Source organism: Apteryx mantelli, chromosome 2 (genome assembly GCF_036417845.1).
Source record: "Apteryx mantelli isolate bAptMan1 chromosome 2, bAptMan1.hap1, whole genome shotgun sequence".
NCBI classification, from domain to species: domain Eukaryota; kingdom Metazoa; phylum Chordata; class Aves; order Apterygiformes; family Apterygidae; genus Apteryx; species Apteryx mantelli.
The window spans coordinates 169,781,299-169,801,188 of NC_089979.1; the positions used below are offsets into that span (position 1 = coordinate 169,781,299).

Below are 19,890 nucleotides of genomic sequence, written 5' to 3' on the forward strand. Positions count from 1 at the left end.
GCTGACTATATAGAAGCATTTAAGCAGAGCTGAATTTCATCAATGATGGCTGTGCAAAAGTCAATAGAAGCTGCCAAATTACGCTGTACTGAAAACACTGGAGAATATGCGCCTGCTACAAAAGCAGAAACATCACAGGCTTTGAAGAATGCACTGTGTTTGTGACACTCATCTGTGCAATCACCTAATACACCAAAGACACCAAAGTTTTCAGGAAAATATTAACAGCTAACCAACTAACCAATATATGCAAAATATTAATAAAGCTACAAATACCTGTTAGGAGTCTTTTAAAAGAAAATCTACTAACTTTAAATAATTCAGTGTAAAGAAAAAGATGCTCAGATGCAATCTCCTAGCATAAATCTGGCCACTGCACTGTGAACTCATTCTGTTAATGGTGCCTTTAAAATAGGAGATTGCAGTCATTTTAATAACAGTAGAACATCTGTATGTATAGTAGGCTTAAGTAATAGCACTCACTTTCCTGGATACCTTACCCCTCACCACATCAAGACAAATTTTTACTTTTTTTTTTTTTTTTTACTACAAGAAATTAAAACATTTAAAAAGGGGGAAAAAAAAAAATCAAACATTGCTTCCAGAAACAATTAGGGGGGAAAAAAAAATCCTTCTTTCTCCTGAAACCAAACATTTCAATATATTCCCCTCAGCAGTCTCAGAAAGCGATTCCTGTCTTATCCTATTGGGATTTCAAGCTATAATACTTGCTTACTTCGCAGCTCGCTCCTGCTATCTCTCTTCAGAAACATCAGTCATTTTTGGTGTGTCAACAGTGCTCGCAGCTCTTTAACTTCTGAGTGCGCACAGCTCTCTGACAAGGTGCGTGTGACAGACAAGCGGAACGGAAAAACAGCCTTGTATTTTCACAGATACGTTCTTTATTTACATCGCTCTGCTCTATCAGCAGCCACAGGGGTTCCCCTCGCCTCAAGGGAGCCCAACAAAGCGGCGGCGCTCGTCACAAGCGAAAGGGCCGGTTCCTCCCCTCAGGAGCGAAGCGCCTCATCGTTCCCCTTCACCCCCCGGCTCCGGGCGGCAGCGCCCCCGCCTCACCTCTGACCGGGAAGCCCCGTCAGGCCGAGAAGCCAGAGGCTGGGCGCTACTCGCCACCATCTTATTCTCCCTCTCACGTCCCTCCCCCTCCACCCCCGTGAGGGGCAGCGCGCGCCGCCAGCGCCCCCCCCCGCTGGCCGCTGAGCCGCCCCAACGGCCGCGGCGCGCGCGGGCAGGGGCAGCGCGGCAGCCTCCCCCCCCCTTGCCCCGCCCCGCTCCGAGCGCGCGCTGCTTCCCGCTCGCGCTGCCAGGCACCGCCCCGCCCGGCGCGCGGCGGCAGAGGCGGCGGGGGGGGGGGGCTCGGTCAACGGCCATAGGTGGGAGAAACCACTTGGCGAGGAGGAGGGGGGGGTGAAGCATTGCGGGGGGGGGGGAGAAACCATTCTGGAGCGGGGCGGGGGGAGGAGTGGAGCCGTTACTCAGGTCTTGGCTTTCCCGCCCTGCGCGGAGGCAGCCGTTACCTCACGAGGGGCAGCGCTGCGCGCCGCCGGCCCGACCCTAAGGTCGCCGCTGCTTCTCGTGAAAGTTACCGTTTCTTCCCCCAAACCTGGCCTTGCCAGGCAAACGGGCACGCTTGGAGCTTCCTCTTGTGGTGTTTGTTCGGGGAATAACGCTCCTGAACGCGTGCCGGACTCAATCCTTAACAGAAGGACTAAGGAAAGCTCCTAAAGCAAACAGTGCACAAAAACGGTGCACTATTAATTTTCAGTAACATATGCAGTAACTATAAAGAACATAATGAAGGCTGTAACGCTTAAAAGTTAAATACTGGAATTAAAGTTCTCCATGTGGCCCTAATTCACTCCTGTTGTGCACAACCATTATATATAATGTTTAATTACGTAGTCATGCAGCGCTTCTTCCACAAGACCTTGCCTCATTCAGCACGCAAGACGTGTGGCAGTGACCAGATACTAAACCATTATTTTCCTCCTCGTTGTTCAGTGTGCAGCCCCAAGCTTTATTTACTGCGGGCGGTTCAAACCCTCTCCGAAGGCAGAAATGTCAATCTGCTCATCAGCCATCCCACAGCTCCCCTTACAGCGATATTCGTGTGCTTTATGAACATTATTCAATTTATTTTTATCGTGCCCTTGGGGGAAAATGAGGAACATTGCTATTGCCTTTTTGCAGAGGGGAACTGAGGCAGGGCTGGGTGAAGGCGTGAAGCACACGTTCATTTTGGTGGCAAATCGAGAGGGTTAGGGCAGACAATACCTGTCGCTCCCAGCCTGATCCTTTCTCCTCCGAGTCCAGGCTCCCAATTTCCCGTCGCAGGTGCCACCTCTGTTGCCCTGTGACTCCTCGTCTCAGCACGGCTCCAACTCCTACGCTGCCTGCGCACAGCACAGGAGACACGTTGCCCGGCTCCGAGACCCAGGGAAAAATGCTCAGGAGCTGACAACGCATTTACAACTTAACCCCCCTTAAGGACATTTTTCTGACAGAAATGACACACCATCTCCTCCCCCTCTTCCTGGGCACTTTTCAAGTCCCTGCTCCAGGTCGCAAAGCCCAGCAATTTCTTCAACACCTTTAAAGCAAGTCACAGCAAGAGGCTGCCCTCCACCTCCTATTTACAAATGTTGAACCGTTTTGGCTGAGGATGGGCTGGTGATATCTAGTCTGAGACAAACACCTGGTGCGGGGTTGGCCTCACCTACCCGTTGGTGTCTGAACGGTAAATGCTCGCAGCTGCGCTACCCTGGGCTTTTAGTCTTTAAAGTCTTAATATCCTTGTGCTCCTTCTCTCCCCAGGCTGCAAAGGGACGGTAAGGGGTCGAGTGCAGATGTCTCTATTTCTTGCTGTCTCCATCTGGCTGGGAGTTTCTGAGCAAGCATTTAAAGATGGATAAGGATATCAGCAATTGAGAAAAGAGCATTTAGTGAGGCAATCCTTAATATTTAGCCTGGGCTCTGTGCAGGTGTCAGGCCGTGCAAACCATAGCGCTCCAGTGGTTTGTTTCTCTACAGGTTTTCCGCATTCCTGCGGAGATTATTAAAAGTGCCTCTGAGGACATTGCAAACGTTTAGGTGATGTGACTAACAGAAAGAAGTTCAGTGGTCTTTTCCCCCATTTTTAATAGCTCCACTTAGCATTTAATTAGGTTACCTTTCATACCTTCAGTCCGCAATAGATTTCTTCTTGCACTTCATTCAGTCCACCTTAGCTGAACGTGATTTACTCCACTATTCACTGTCCATAAGGCATACGCCACGGCAACCTCAGACCAGGACAACTGATACCCTGACCTTGCAGCCCCAGCACAGCTGAATACATGAATGATGGAGCAGGCTGGAAGGGAGAATAAAGATAAAACAGGAGAGGGTGGATCGGGGCTGCCCCTCCGATACCTGCTACATCCTTTCTCACCTCCAGAAGTCATCTAGTACCTCTGAAAAAAAAATCAACCTGCATGTGCATCCTGGGTCTAAGCATCCTGCACCCTGAAAAATGCAGCTGTTGGTAACATAAAAGCCTTTCAAATACTTGGGAAGGCAAAAGAAATGTGTGTGCAGCAGAAAAGATACGTATGGCTTCCCCAAATGGAAGAAATGTAGTGTTTATTCATGCTGCATATATAGTAGCACAATGTAACTATTCTGCGAGGACTTTGCACAATGGGCGGCTGGGAGGAAAAGCTGCTCCTGGCAGACCAGCGTGAACGCAGGCAGCACAGTCCTGCCTTTGTCACAGTCAGAGGATCCAGAACGTGCAAAGCACTACAGTTTAATTTCTTTTTCCAGCAGAAAGACTTTGTTAGCAATCTAAAACCTGACAAAGAGGTAACACACAGTCTAAAGAAATATCCTGAGCTAAAGCTCTTTGGGGATGTGTTTATTGTCAGCAAACAACACAAAAAAACCACCACTACTCCATTATATATCTTCACACTAAGTAAATAAAAGGTTGTGTCTCTTTTCTTTCAGACATGTAGATTTAAAATTACTGATACAATCAACTTTTAATGAGATATTCCACAGAATCATTTTACAGCAAGCATAAGGAGTTTTGACCAATACGAGCATCTTTCACAGATAAATTTCCTTCACAGTAATGGCTACAGCAATACAGTGACAGAATGTGCTTTGGGTGGTTTTTATTACAAATATGTATACAAGAACTCTTCTTTTGCCAGAATGGGATCTCAGCTACTCGTCTCTCTCATCACCCACTTCTTCACATATACCATTTCAACACTGGACACATAATGGGTTTATTATAATATAAAAATACTTATAAATTAGCACAGGTTGACAGGGTGAGGAGGCACAGAGCTGGCTGGCTTTGGAGAGCAAAGAGAGGAATAAGTTGATTGTGGAAGCAGGAACAAGTGCAAAGACAGAAGAGCAGCAGGAGCCAGAAAAAAAAGCAGCAGCCAAAGAAATCTTGAAGTACTGGGCTGTTCTGAATACCCACAGGGGAGGATAGATGGAGAAAACCTCAGCTAGAGACAGCAGCAGGGACTGGCCAAAGAGAGCCTTTTCGTGTGGAGGCCGCAGAGAGCTCCTAGGAGAACAAGAGTGGCAGTGAAGAAGCCAGAAAAGTGAGTGTGGAGAAAACCCTCAGTCAGGAACACCAAGCTAAGCAAAAAGCAAGATGCTGACAGGGTTGTGAAAAGGGTGCATGAGACCCACAAGGACCTGGACGGGTTCTGCTTGGTATCCTCCAGTTTGCTTTTCACCCAGGGCAGCGCTGTGCCCTTCAGTAGTAGCACGCACTTCTCCAGAGACTGCAGCTTGCACTAAAGGAAGCAGAAAGCATCTCACATTGAGATGGGGACGTGCTGTCCCTTCACCAGCTTTGCAGCGGTTACATGGAAAAAGTGATGTAACCTACCTGCTGAAGGCTTCAAGGATCTTTCTTAAGATTCAGAGCACGTCATCCTAGTGTTTCGTGCCTTTAATCACAACACTTTTATTTCGGTACCTCCCTCGTTATCAGCTGTGCTGGCATAAATAAAACAGTGCAATCCCCTGTGCAAGGAAGCTTTCCTCCTAGGTAACCTTGCACACATCCAAATTAGGAGGATGCCAACAAACCCCCTCGACTGTTGTTGGCAGCTGAATTAGCTACACTGGAGGGAAGCTGCTTCTAGCAATAGCTTACTCCTGCCAGGCACCAGTACACCAGTATAATAGAGTCACTGCGGGACATGTACCAATGCACTTCTGTAAAATATCACATTCCTCACTGAAAGAGGGGGAAACGGTGTGTGCAAGACGAAGATGAGGAACTGCAGTGCAGCTCCACTGCAGACTGCTGCTGGCTGTGCTCCCTCTGCTGGCCCCGCAGCAGGGAAATGGACAGGGACCTTTGAGGGCTTTCCCGCGTTTTTCAGCGTGGTGAGGTATCGAAAGCGAGATCTGAAACGTGAAGTACAAGGCCTGCTTCTCCCTGAACACAACTGGCAGCAATAGTGATGGGAAAAAATATCCATCCAACCAGCAAGTTTAATAAGAAGCTCAATGCAAGGAGTATTTTGCAATGAACACTTTAGCCTGAGTATGATAAAGATGTATCTTATGCAAACATAAGTGTAGCAAGCATGCTCTCAATTAAATAATTTGTAATACCACAGAATGGTTATTCTGAACAGAAACATTCAGTACGTACAATAACGAAACTCCTATCACTTCTTTCAGTGTCTCAGTACACACAGCACCATACTCAGAATACAATTCGATCTAGTGAACGGTGGACTAAAAATTCAGCAGGAGTCCAATCCAACAGCACGCGGCACCATCTAAATAAATATCGGGCACCCTGACATAAAGCTAGCCTGCTGAACATCCCCACTAGATGCCAGCGTAGTCCAGTCTTTTATATTCTTCTGTAAATAACTTAAGCAATCTTGCTGTATGCAAGGGGAACCAGTACCAAGATAACGAGCTTTACTCTGATTTTCCCTATGTCAGGTGTAGGCAGCAGTAACCAGCCTCTCTCTGCCCTCCTTCAGAGGTAATTTTGTGCATATTAGAGAAAGTGGTCGGACCATGAGGGTGCTATGGTCAAGTCAAGGATCTTCCACGTTTCATTGCCTAGAAAAGCCCAGTCCCACTTACCCCTACACTTCTTAATGGAGCAGTCAGAGAAACTGAATTTTACACGCTTCCCTGTGTGCTTTATCCTCCAAGGATCTCTCCACAAAGTGTTAACAGATTATTCTCCTTCCATCAGCGACTCACTGCTGGTTTGGGTTCCTGCTGTTCAGTCCTGATTTGAAGGATGCTGCTAATACACTCTCCACTCAAACACTGCAAACAGAAGCTGAAGGCAGAGTTACCTTCGAAAAGCTCGTCAGACAAAAAGATATTCTCAATAAGGCAACTGTGCAAAAAGTGGTTCCTCAGTTATTTACCAGCGGGTTTTGGCCACCACTCAGGTATAGTTGCAGTGAGCTTCACTTTATCACCTGGCATATTGAGGCAAAGTGGTTCATTTATGTTAGCAAGCCTCAGCAAAGCTATACCAAGTTCATCTCCTCCAGCGCGGAACTTGCCAGCTGACTTTCCCGATTCAGTTAAGATCTCGGCACCCTCAGGAATACTTTGCAGGGGAAGAGAAGCCGAAAACTGAACTGGCAACAGACGTTTGCGAATGACACCCATGTGATGGGTTCTGGCTGTTAACTCCTGTCCAATGTAACAACCTTTGGTAAAGCTGATACCATTCATGTAGGCCAGGTTTGATTCCAGTGGGAGGGCTACTCCGGGAGGGAGATCTTTCACACCTTCAGGAATTCCTAGGAAAAGAGTAAAACCAACAGGTAAATATGGTAAGATACGCAGTATTCTAGATTTCAGGGGTATGTCTCCTCTGTGTGTTATAAAACCAAGATAACCTGTAAGCGAGAAGCAGCAATGTGAAATAATGGGCTTTCCAGTACTCCAGTTTGGGCCTAAATGAAATCACTAGCCATGAATGATCACGGCTAGCAAAGATTATTTTTAAAGGTAAACAGAAAACTGCACTAGAACCTAATTTCACGAGGCTTAAAGCACTTCCTAAGTGTACCAGTGGAAATTCAAAGCACCCAGAACTATGTGGACTCACATATAAAGGCATCAACATACATTTAATACCAATGGCAATATTCTTCTCACCACATCCTCTAAATAGACTTTAATGGCAGTAAGAGTTATTTTATTCAAAGCTGTCTAATGAACATAAGTTGGCCAACTACAAATGCTTCTGTGACTGCTTCTGTAGTAATAAACAATACTAAATTTTATCTTTTATCCTAAATTTCAGAGTATATGGGAAAGAGGACAGGAAAGGTTTAAAAACAAAACTACAGACAACAGCTTTATGAAATGGTCACTATTTTTTGTTAGAAAATAAGCATATCGTCCTGTAGAATTACTGAAGGGATCACATGGTGGATCTACTGAAAGTGATGCTCCTTGTAATTCAGAACCAGAAAATTCTTGGATAAAACAGTGCTTTAAACACTATTTTTCATCATCTTCCGCAATCAGCAAGTGTCAATTTCTCAAAATTTCAGACACTTTGAACCTCAGAATAACAGCCCCCAAATCCTCTTTTTTTATTGATTAAACCTAAAATTAAGGGCTAGCTTGGATAATGAAACCGTAAAATTCAAAATCTTAATGTTTTCAGAGGCCAACCTCTAGTCATGGGTTCCTAATGGTCGGAGATGAAACAGGACCATTAGATCATCCAGTTTGACTGCCAGTCTATCAAGCCCATTACACTTCCAGCATTTGGGCAAGGTATAACCTGTCTGGCTGAAGCACAGCTTACAGAAACACATCTATTTTCTGCTAGAAGATACCAGCTGATGGAGGCCCGTTTCTCTCCACGGGTAGTTTGTTCTAAAACCCCCTCTCAGAACTAAGAGCAAATTGGAAAATATGAATACAGTTTTGTCTGTCTTTACCTTCCAACCATTGTTTCTTGATCCCCATTCCCTGGGAATTTAAAAAGCCCTCCAAAACCTGGCATTTTCTTCCTATACAAGAGGAGGACTTGGTGACCATCTATCTTTTTCATGAAATCCTTATCAAGGTTCTCACCTTGCCAGCTATAAGATTTTTTCAGTTCCTCAAATCACTAGGGCATCTTTTTCACATCCTCTTTCATATCTTTTTTAAAGCACGGATGCCAACTGTGAACAATATTCTATGCATATACACTATGAGATGCTGAGATAAAAGATACACTCTTATTCTTACTCCCTCTTCCCGTGCTTATATAGTCAAAAACGCATGAGTTTTGGTTGGTTGGTTTTTTGCCAATGTGAGGAACACATGTCCAGCTGCTTCCCCGCTACCAATGTCAGTGCGGCCACGTGCAGGGTATCACCCCCATCCACACACAGTCTTTGATCCTTGATGAATGTCTGCGTAAGTAGCTACAACTGCACACTTTTTTTGACCAACACCACAACAATATTAGTTTTTCGAAGCAGACCGCTGGACCCAGCTTTCTGCAGCAGCACGCAAGACTAGCGCTGGTATATCAGAAAGGTGTCATACCACCACGGTCAAGTCCGGTTTGGCCCATTAACAGTTGCTCAAACTTTCCCCTGCTTTTCTGTACCAGATAGACTGAGCTTACAATCAGTGTTTATGTGCGGAGGACCATCATCTTTCAGCCCACCAATTAATTTAATCCACTATCTGTGCAGACATAGTAAGAGCAATGGGAGCCCTGCATGGGCACAGGGGCTCTCACCGTCAGGTTCCCTCTCAGATCAAACACTCCTTCGGCTTCTGAATTAACTCCATGAATCCAACAACATATTTTTAGGGAAGTAACTTAAGAGTGTTTCCTTTTATTTCCTTAGCAACAGAGAAAACACGTAGGCTGTGTGTAATCCAAAAATAATCATGATGACACAAACCAAGGAAGTTTTACTCTAAGAAAATGACTAATCCTGTTTTTTCTCCTGTTAGTGTTCTTGGCCCACAGTCCCATAACCTTTGTAATGGGAAACTGTACTCAAATATTGATTCTGCCACAAGATAAAATTGTAACTATTGGATCAATTCTATCCTCAAAATAGTAAACAATTATTGAACATATGAACATGTTAAACATTCGGGCATATCATTGCAGCTTTTATAATTTCTTCCACTGTCCTATATTAGAGCATGGATTCTTCATAATAATTTATTTTCCAAAATCCAATAACACGGAGCGTAAAACAGGACTTGGCTTTACCTTGTTTATACCTGTGCCTGTGGTAATCCTGAATATTTCCAATATGACTTCCAGGGATAATATCTAGTAGATTTGCTTCTTTTTTTGTAATCAGTCTCCAGCCCATGACTTCTGTTCTGGGGTCGGGAGTTAAAACCAGAGTTTGGTCTGCGCATTTGTTGAGGGAACCGGCAATGTCTCCAGGCCGCTCCCTGGGGATAACGGCCCACAAAGAGAGGTCGAGGCAGGGGGCAATGCTGACTTTCCTCCGGATCTTGTACAGTTTCAGATGTTTTTGTACGGCGTCGAGCACGGTGCTGTCGCACTCCAGCAGGATGTGCGGCTCTTCTTCCGGCCGCTCGTGGAGCCTAGAAAAGTAACGCGCACACAGGTCAGAAGCCGCAGCTCCGCCACGGAGCGAGCAGGCGCTCTTCATCCTGATCCCGGTCCCGATCCAGCCATCCGAGGAATTACACTGAACGCTGCTGGCGCGCGCGGGAACGGCACTAACCTCGCTTCAGTAAAATACCCGAATCTTACTTTTTCTGCCATCAGTTCTGCTCTTCTCTAACAAAAAATGCCCCCACCTCCCACGACGAAAGAAACGGGCCGTATTTTACACTGAGCCCTTCCCTGCTTTATTCGCTAGCGCTGGCGCTAATCTGACTTTCAAAGAGGGGGGAAAGCTGGAATTACTGACGAGCGATGCTGAAGAGCTTCAAATATCACGTTCGATATTACTGTCCCTTTCCAATAGCGACGTGCCCTTTTTTCCCCCTCACCCACCCGTTATTCCTTCCTGACTGAAAGCAGCTCGGGGAAGGGCCTGGCAATGCTATTACTGGACAAAGCCTAGTGTTTCGTTTAGCTGCGTCTCGCACTAGTTACCACAGCATTAAAGTGAGCTGACGACAGGCAAGAGCCTGATGTTGCACTGATTTACGCGGTAAGTGGCCGCACCATATAATTATTATATTCCTGCCTAGCTTGCGGTCACGTAAATGACTATATTAACTGTAAGGCAGGGGAAAACCCGAAGCACTTGCTTCAGATATAGTCCAAATATATCCTTTTTACACGGGGGATTTCTCTCCCAAAGCACGGAAGCAAAGGGAGAGCCATGGGGGGAGGAAAGGGGATCGCGGAGCCCCCCACCACGGGAGGCCGCGGCTGCTCCGTCTCCATGGCAACAGCGCGGCCTCCGGCGAGCCCGCCCCCCCCTCCCCCGCCGCCTCGCCGTGGTCTCTCCCGGCTCCCCCCCCCGGCCGCTTGGTCTCACCTGTAGAGGATGAGGTCATAGAGGCAGCGGCCTTGGGCGTTGAGCGCATGCGCGTAGAGGGCGCGCGGCGGGGCCGCGGCGGCGGGCGGCCCGCCCCCCGCGAGCTGCGTGACGTCGTTGGTGAGGAGCCCCTGGAGGAAGAGGGCGGCCTCGGGGCCCCGCACGCGCAGCAGCGCGCGGCCCAGCGGGAAGCAGGCGGCGGCGGTGGCCACCGGCAGGGAGGGAGAGGAGCAGGCGGCGCCGCCCCCCCCGGCCCCGGCCCCGCTCCCGCCGCGCCGCCACAGCCCGCGCAGGCCCGCCGCCGCGCCGCCGCCCGCCCTCACCAACATGGCGGCAAGGCAGGCCGGCCGGCGCTCCGTCACGGCGGCCCCGCGGCAGCCGCTGCCGCCGCCATCTTGTGTGTGTCCGAGCGGGTCAGGGTGCCGCCTGCTGGCGGCGCACGGGCGCTGCAGGCCCCGCCCCTCTCCCACCCCGGCCCCGCCCCGGCCGCTCCAGCCCTGAGGCGCGTTGCGCAGCTCCGCTAGCCCGGCGCTGTCCTGTGTGAAAACGCCCCTCGCCTCGGGGTGGGGGCGTTTGAGCCGGAAGAGTTTAGGAAAAAAATTGCCAAGCTGCTCCTGGGCACCCTTAGCTCTGCCCTCCGCACCGGCGGGCCGCACCGGGTGCCCCTGCGGCGTCTCCCCGCTGTGCCTCGGGTGCCTGTGACAGTTGTGTGGGGGCCAGAAAGAGGAATAAAGAGGGGGTGTCCTCTGAACCTGGGTATCCTGTGGAAATGACAGTTTCCTGTGTGTCACCCGGGGCTTTAAGGCACATCAATATAAAAATGTCACCGCTTTTGATTCTGTAGGCGGAGCGCTTCTCTTTGGCAGGATCACTTCACCGCTGCACCGGTTTTCTCCGGAGCTTTGGAAATACGGTTGAGATCCTATTTACCTGCCAACGCCCCCGAGCAGAAATATGACCTGAGCTCTGAAGGAAGTAAAGGAAACAGCTTAAAATAAACCAGCCTACTGTTTATTTCTTTATTGTCTGATTTCTTGGCGAGTACCCGGACTACCTCGCCGCAGCTCTTCTGGCTGCTTGCGGCGTGCCTGTCCCCTTAGTCATTCCTTTCTCTGCTGAGCCTTTAATCCTCTGGAAACTAAGGGTAGATAGGGTACATACCCAGTCTCCTCCAGTGATATTTTGGCCAGCGCACTGGAAAGCACTGCCGTGCCAAAGGCTCTTTTTTTCCATTCTATTTTCATGCGCTGTTGCTTCTTCTGTTTCTATAGGACCCTTCTGCAGCCCCCTCCTCTTTTAACAGAGTAAAGTCGTCACTGCTTTGTTCTAGAATAAACTATAAGGTTTGACAGTGGGAATTTCTATTATGTTGCATTGCATTGAGGTAAAAAGCCCCACGTTAGAAGCATGGAGCAAGGTGCCCTGAGCCCGTTTAAGCCCGTTCTCCCCCCTTGCTGCTGCCACCACCAGCGCTCCCACAGCTGTGTGGGCAGAGAGATCAGCGGGCCGAAAACGAACCCTGCTCAAAGGCAACGCCGGTGCCGAGGGCCAGCACAGAGCCGCGGGCCGCTGCATGTAAAACTATGAGCAAAGGGACGCATTTTTGGGGAGCTGCAAACTCGCCGGCAGCAGGCAGCACGTTCCACCAGCCGGCCGTCGAGGCAGGGCCGGACCGCTCTCCGTGTGCACCAGCGGTGATAAAATTATCGTGTGCTGTCACACGTCACCATCTCGGGGCGCGGGAAGAGGTCTGCACCCGGCGGTGCCCCGCGGCGAGCAGCGCGGCCCAGCCGACTCCGAATTCGGCGCTGTCCACGGCTCAGAGGGAACGCTTGTCGGACAGCTGCGTAAACAGAGCAGGAGGAGGGATTAAAAACAGGCAGCGGATGTGATCTGAGGTGACCTCGGGCATGCAAACACGCTCTGCCCGGCTGCTGGCACGTGTGCGGAGGCTGCTCGGCGCGCGCAGGGCATGAAAGAAGCGGCTGGCAGGACACGCCGGTAGTTAGAGCCCTTTCCGCGTGGCCTTAAGCTAGTTGCATCGTCCCTCTGTGCTGCATACGAAAAAAGGGGCTTTGGAAACCTGTCTTCCTTTAAACCAGGGCTGAAGATGCAGAGACTTTTCTCTTCCTGGATGTGACAGGAATATGCACTGCTCTTTGCTTTTTAGACATCCAGAAAAAGGGGGGGAAGTCACATATTTGGAATTACAACTGAGCTGAAACGCCAGGGTCTAAAATGCGCTGTGTACAAACAGGACCCACAGCTGGATCCAACAGCTGGATCCAGCTTTGGCCCCTGTCTACCCAGGAGGGTAAAAAGGGGTTGAGTGGCAATAGAAAGACAAGTAGAAATGGAAGAGAACCATGAAGGCAATTTCTGAGTCTTTTTCCTTTTTTACAGCTTTGATTCACTTTCCTCTGGGATCTCTTTCCTTTTGGCACAGTTATGCTGCCCATAAAGTAGTATTTAAATGTGCCCGGTGGTTCCTTGTTGCCTTTCAAAAGGAAAACCTCGGACTTGTAGGATGCAGCACAACAAACTGGCTCGTTTCTTTCTGTCTCTCTACCCAATTTTTATCCACAGCACAAAGCTGATAGAGGGACAGCGCTTCACATTAGGTGGCTGCGGTGCTTTCAAACTGATCCTAAGACCTGACGCTGGATTCGGGGTCAGGTTTCATTTCAAGGCGAGCCCACGCAGCGACTGGTTGCTGCTGAAAAGGGGACACCTCCTCGCTGCCATGCCTGCACTCCTGACCGCCCACAGCTCCTGCTGCTTTCAGCCAGACCTAGCATGTGCCAGACCCCTCCGTGAGCCAGTTTAACTCTCTGAAATATCAGAAAATAAAACCCAGCAGCAGTATGTTAGAGATCTACCCACGGATAATATGCTTTGTGCTTCGAGAGGCCTCTTTTGTGCCAGTGGTTGTAAAGCGAGTATAAATGATGAACTTGAAGGCTTCGCACATTAGCTAAATGTCAGTGACCTGAAACCTAGTCACAGGCACAACGTGATTCCTGGAGCTTTCCTTTAGATGAGTTTGGCACACACGGGGTTACTAGAGCAGAGAATTTGCCTGGCAAAATTCATCTGCCGGCCTCTTCCCCCTCCTCCACATCCGTGGTTTAACACTTCATTTGGATGAAGTTACAGTGACTTTAAACCCCGCTAATGCAGCAGGACTCAGTGAGCGTCTCCAGCAGGCAGCTTACACGAGAATTGCTGTGAACGCGTGGGGCCGAATGAGCCGATTGCTCCGATTTAGCCAAACGCGGGGACAGCTTGCTCCAGTGACCCTTGTCGTTCCTCACGGCCAGGGCTGCTCCACGATCTTGGCAGGGAAGAGCAGAGCACGTTGTCCTTCCCGGTGGGGCCTGCCACCGCCTCTCATTTTTCATCTCACAGCGTGTGCCTGAGCTTTTCAGCTCCAGATGAATTTTAAAAAGTTAGAAAATGGGGAAAAAAGCACTTTGGTGAACTCTCTCCTTTTTTCTAAGCTCTTGGCCCGTTCTGAAGCCAGCAAGATTTTATCTTCGTAGGGGTTTGCACTGCTCAGCACTGCTTGTAAAGGTCAAATACTCTTGCCCTGATTCATGACAATAAATTCCTTACTTGGCTAATACTCTCCTGGAGGATTAATAGTGTGAGACTGAGTAATGTCATCTCCCTTGCTGGTAACATTTGATGCTGAGTTTGCATCTGACCTGCTGCGCTTCGAGCGACAAGTGTGGCATGATGCCACATGGGCTTTCTGCTGCGTTCAGAGCTCCCAGGCGCAGTCGCCGACCCTCTCCGTCCCGCCGCCTGACCCACAGCCCTCTCCGTCCCGCCGCCTGAGCCCACAGTCTCGGCTCAACAACCGCGCGAAAAATAAAACGTGAGGGAAGGAGTCTGTGTCCTCAGTTCACTTCTTCATGTCCACACTTCAAAGGCAGCTTAGGACCATCCGAATACCTTGGTGCTGAGTGGGGTTGACAGACGCAGTGGGGAATTTTGAAAGACAAGTTCTCTGCTATATTCAGTCAGCTTCTGCCAAATTCTCTGGGGTAGAATATCTGATGTTAAACCAGGAAAACAGTCCTCTCCTTCGTGAGGTTCTTCTACGCAAATGAGGACATCCCAAGTGGGTTCCTTTGTAGATCATGGAGGGGAAAGACCACTCCAGGGTGCTTTGTTTCATCCTGAAGCCTTGTGTAAACCAAGTCACCCGAACTGCACCTTAAATGTGCCTCTTCTCCCCATGGTCTCTGCGTTAGTGGAAGGGGAGCCAGTCGCCCAGGGCTGTGCCTGGAGTGATGTGGTGTCCCCAGCTAAGCCCAAAGCCCTTCATCCACCCCCTGCCACTGAAATACACCTCACGTCCAGGTAGGAGTATCAGGGCAAAGCAGAAACGCTTCTTACAACTACAAAAATAGTGAAAAAGGGCAGAAATGCTCTTTCTGTTCCTCAGCCATCCCAGGACGGTTGCACAAGCTGCCGGCAGCCTCTTGCGGCGGTGGGCGGCTTGCTCCAGCAGCTCTCTGCTGTCCCACCGCCTCGAACCCTGCCGCGTCGGGCTTTGCTTTGCTGGCCGCCCGGCTCATGGCGGCAGAGCAGCCTGTGGCTGCCGCCCGCGAGGGTTCGGCCTCGGTGTTTATTCATCTGTGTCTCAGCTACGCTAACATAAATCAGGAATGAGTCTGCTGCCTCTTAGCTGCCTGCCCTCTGGATTAATACTGGTATGAAAACTCGTTTTCTCCAACTTTTTCTCAGTGTGCATGAACTCTCCTCCACAAATCCACGGGAGCTGCAATTGTGCAACCCCAGCCCTGCGCATTAAATACTCCCCGAGCAGCACTCCAGGAGCTCCTGTCCCAGGCCGCCATCGACGGGGACTCAGGGCTGCAGTAAACCCTGGCAGGGTCCCCGGCTGGGGGCGAGACGATCTCCCCTGGCCTTGGAAGGGGAAACACAGGTTGCAGCTGGTTTAAAGAAACCGGACTGCGTGCACAGAGCTAGCTGTGATTACGTGGGAATCTGGACAAGCTCTTGCACATGGTCCCTTGCGATCCAGGGCAATTGGGTAATGCACCCCTAATGAGACGCTTAACACGCACCGCATTAAAACCAATAAGGCTGCTCCTAAGGGAAATTTGTTCTACAGTGGCAATCCTCTGCTGGTAAGAAATCTGATCTAGTCTCTGTCTAGTCCCTTAAAAAAACATTGGTTGTTATAAGCCCTAATCCATTTGCAATTATTATTCGGCACGTGGTAGAGGAAGCACAGGACAACGTTAAAGCCAGGGAGGCCTACAGAAGATAGGATGATTTGCCAGGGGAATAGGTTGGACCCTCCCAAAAAAAGCAAAGAGGCAGCGCTGGGGGAACCTGGCTGCCAGACAGAGTTTGCAAGGAGTGAGCCTGTGCACAGAAGCGGCTGAGCAGTGCTAGTGAGGCTGAAAATGAAGGTAAAGCTGTTATTACAGTTTCCTGGAGGGGAGTGATTAAGAGCTAGTGAGATGCTGTTGACAGGAATAATATCTGCAACATGGGGCAGCTAATGAAAAAGATGAATCCTGTAATCCCAGAGAGAAAGGGACTCTGGAGAGTCACTGGTATTTTTAGCCTGGATTTCTAAAGAAATGAGTTTTTTGCAGTGGCTCTGCATGTTCCCCAAATACAGGCAGACTGAGGCAGCTTTGGCTGTTCCTCCTTCTGCTGAGATCAGGATTGGGAGTAAAAGGGGCCCCATCACCCGCTGACTCTGCCCTCCCTCCATGGACACCATCCTCACCGCAGTCACAAGCAGCAGCTTTCCATCAGCAGGGATTTGGAGGTGACCTGAGCAAAGCAGATTTGGGCTGGTGTCAAGTCCTTGGGGCAAGACGTGGTTACGTGCAGGCCGGGACACAGAGACCTCAAGCGAGCAGGACAGCGTGGGGTTAAGGTCACTAGTGAGGAGACTCACTACAGGATTCGTTTCTGCTTGGCCATGCCTGGTATCAAGGCAAGGCCAGCCACCCAGTGGTGCTTGTACGTCCAAGTAGGTCCAGGTGTCAACCCAGGAGCAAACAGCTCTGCAAGGGCTAATTTACCCTATTCGTCAGTGCTTGCTGGTTTGGTGGACACCTTGTTATTTAACAAAGCTTCTTTTTCTTTTTGGGGGTTTCACTTAGCACTGCAAGGCATGTGAGCTGAGAGGCTAAAGGACTTTGGACTATTGGTGTTCCTTGCAGGCTTCTTACAGGCTCTTGCTCCTGTTTCCTGGTTGCAGTTGGTCCTGCAAAGAAATTGTAGACCCCCCCCCCCAAAAAAAAAACTGCCAGAGAAACAGAGAAAAATGCATACTTCCATCCGGATTTTCTAACTGCTTCCTGAAGACTCTTTCCTGAAGATTCCCAGTGGTTGTGAATGAGCTCTCCTGCCATTGACTGCGAACAAACTTTGAGGTCTTTCGGAAAGGCAGGTTTTCTCACAAGCACTTTCCCATCATTCACTCGGCTCGAATCATCAACTTCCCTCAAATTCTGAGGAACTCAGTGTACTCTGCAAAGTTGCCTTGCTTTTGGAAATACAGGCTCCTCTAAGTGGTTTCAGCTCCATGCCTGAAGGAATCGTAGGCAGTGATTCATCACACAGAGAGACAACAGACCCCAAACAACCAGAAGGTCAACTGTTTCTTAAGGCAAAAATATTTTGCAGTGATTTATAACCGTATCTGGGAAAATAGAGCTCTTATGTGGCTAAAACAGGCGAATAATAGATTGAGAAGAATTTCTTCTCATCAACACTCAGCACCCATCTCATGAAAACACCGCACACTTTGCATACTGTAACAAAATGTAAGTTTTATTCCATTTTATTAGTAACGGACATGGAAGAGCCAGTCAAAGAGTTGGATTGATGTATCTTTATCTTTTGACCAATGTTTAATATTCTAACCACAGTCCAGATGTAACATTTACACTGAAGAATACTTACAGATTCAATCTCATATGCCAAAATTTTCTAGTACAAATACAGTTAGTACATAAAAAATGAACAAACAAACAAACAAAAACCAATCCCAGAAAATTCATAACAGCACAGACTGGTTATGGCCTTGAGTTAAGTTCAAGTATTTCCCAGAGGAATGCAATGCAAGCAACAAGGTAATCTGGCTTTTACTGGGGACATTCCTGGCCCTGAATGGTAATATCAGAAATGTAAGGGTGGGCACTTTATCCGGCAAAGTTTAGTGAAAGAGTCAACATTTACGATTAGTTCAGCTACAAAGCTAAACCCGTCTCATGAGTGAACAGGATTACTAACCTGTAAAAGAAGCAAAGCATTCATTATGCTGCTAGCATTTCTTCCCTGGCTGACACTGCCTGCCATTTAATTGAAATTCCTTGAGCAGCCAGCTTAATTTGGGATGTTTATGACCAGGTTTTTGCTTGTGGTTGTGTTTATTTTGCCTCCCTCTCCTTTTCCTTCCCAAACAGACACAATAAAGATGTGACCTCTCTTATTGCCCTGAACGGAGTCATTCCTGCAGAGGCATCGAAGCACGATCGTCACTTTTGTGGCAGTGACCATGGAAGGACACAATATCCTAAAGGCTTTAGAGGCCAAGAAGTGGAGGAGGAACAGGGCGAGTGAGCAGCGCAACATATATAATAGTAATCCTTTATATTTTTAGGGCCGTTTGCCTTGTGCTGGCTCCTGTGGGCTGCTTGGGTGGGATGTGGAAGAACAAGGGTCACTTCTCCCCAGCATCAGAGGAGTGTGCCAGGCTCTCCGGGATGTGGCAGGTGACCGTGCATCCCCAAAGGCTGCCCAGACCAGGCTGCCGGACACTGGAGCAGTTCTGCCAAGAATGTATCAAAGCGCTTGGAAAAAATAGGAAAGCAAGATCAGCCCCATTTCACAGGGAGGAAACTGAGACAGACCTGAGCCAACCCCAGTGCAAAGCGTTTTATACACCAAAGTTGTTTCAAGCCCGACAGATGAGCAGAAGTGGCTGGAAGAACGGCTCGGAGAGCAGTTGTCCTGTCTCCCTGCCAGACGAGGAGGTTGTATTAATTGCACAAGTGTCTGTCCTGGCTCTAGCACTCATCAATACTGCAATTATTGACTGCCACTATGGAAAACAGTGTGTGCATATTAAATGCGATGGTGATACCCGCCAGAAAGAGGCTGCGAATTTGCTGCAGGACTGACTGGTTGTTCAAAATCCTCTTGGCAAACTGGATCGCTTGTGTGAAAGCGAGAAAAGGCGAGTGGGGGAACAAGTGCAGAGCGAGGGCAGGAAGATGCCAGCTGCACACACGCACGTCTGCAGAGTGGAGCAAGCCCCATGCCTGCAGAAACGGGGGTGCTGGGGAGGACCAGGCTGTTTAGAAGAGGCGGATGGATGCATGAAGAAGAGCAGGGTGGGAAGGTGACACCAGGTCCAGCTCTGCTGCAGCGCTGCCACCAGCACACTGCACTACTACGAAGGCAGGGACTGGCTGGTGGTGGTTCAAAGACAGCAATGAAAACCACACTGGAAACACAGTCCTTGGAGAAAGGTTGAAGGGACAGGAGTCCAACTTAAAGCAGACTCGAGGGATATGAAAATAGTCTTCAAACACCCAAAGATTTCTGCAGATACAAAGGAAATAAGCTGTTCTCCATGTCTACTGAGGGCCAAAGTCAAGGGTTGCAGCAAGGGATGTTCATGTTAGCCATTAGGGTTGCCCTGTGGCTAGGCTCTGGGGTTTCTGGCTTAAAATCTGCTCCTCCTTTCCACACAGCAAGGCAGGACAGTTCCCAGAAGCAAGAGCAAGGAAGGTTCACACCAGTCCCTACATTTGGTGACTCGCTTGTGAATCTGCAGGTCAGCAGGAGCCAAGGGACCAATCTGAGTCATCAGGAAATGCTCAGGCCATGCCTGGGGCTGAGGAAGGTTTTGCTATTATGGGCAGGAGAAATCCAAAATCAGGGCTCCCACCCAGCACAGAGCCTGCCTGCATTGCATGGGAAGGACTGTGATATTGCTAGTCATCCCGAAGGAATCGAGAAAATCCCGCACAGCAGCCAACCATGGCTCTCGTGAGATTGTCCATCCCTCCCTCTGGATCACGGCTTTAAATACATGCTATTTCCATGGAGAGGGCAAAAAATGAGCAGGATTCACTTGGACATGCTGTACAAGCTTGTGCCCTGGGTGGCCTTACGAGGGTGCAAATCACTATCCAGCAGGATCCCTGCTCTCCTCCCCAGCCCTGGGCTCTGGACCCGGGTGCATTTACCTCCATCACCACCACCACCTCCCCTGCATTGCCCGAGCCACAGAGGAGGATGAGTTTCCACACAGAGCGTTCCCATGGGCCAAGGAGCAGCAGCGCAGTCCTGCAGA

At 49.2% G+C, this 19,890-nt stretch overlaps 2 protein-coding genes across 2 annotated transcripts in view; both read right to left on the reverse strand.

Annotated features, from left to right (window-relative positions):
* The window catches only part of LOC106483824 (meiosis-specific coiled-coil domain-containing protein MEIOC-like), a 39,247-nt gene extending 38,489 nt beyond the window's left edge, over window positions 1-758 (reverse strand). Inside the window, exon 1 of the mRNA XM_067292041.1 lies at window positions 737-758. The gene's annotated coding sequence lies outside the window, so the exon portion shown is untranslated. The remainder of the gene's footprint in view (window positions 1-736) is intronic.
* A 3,127-nt stretch (window positions 759-3,885) lies between these two features.
* Window positions 3,886-10,855, reverse strand: IBA57 (iron-sulfur cluster assembly factor IBA57). The gene is made up of 3 exons (XM_067292044.1): window positions 10,527-10,855; window positions 9,269-9,615; window positions 3,886-6,824 (listed from the first exon to the last, which is right to left on the reverse strand). Exons 1-3 carry the CDS (start codon window positions 10,853-10,855, stop codon window positions 6,433-6,435), a joined length of 1,068 nt encoding a protein of 355 aa, XP_067148145.1. The 3' UTR covers window positions 3,886-6,432.
* Window positions 10,856-19,890: the final 9,035 nt, after the last annotated feature.

What these genes read in the sequence shown, in the direction of transcription:
- IBA57 (XM_067292044.1), bottom strand. Translation starts at nt 10,855, where the DNA reads ATGTTGGTGAGGGCGGGCGGCGGCGCGGCGGCGGGCCTGCGCGGGCTG. An exon ending in TATGACCTCATCCTCTACAG is followed by an intron (nt 9,616 to 10,526) that starts GTGAGACCAAGC and finishes TTACTTTTCTAG; the next exon opens with GCTCCACGAGCGGCCGGAAG. An exon ending in CAGGCACAGGTATAAACAAG is followed by an intron (nt 6,825 to 9,268) that starts GTAAAGCCAAGT and finishes CTCTTTTCCTAG; the next exon opens with GAATTCCTGAAGGTGTGAAA.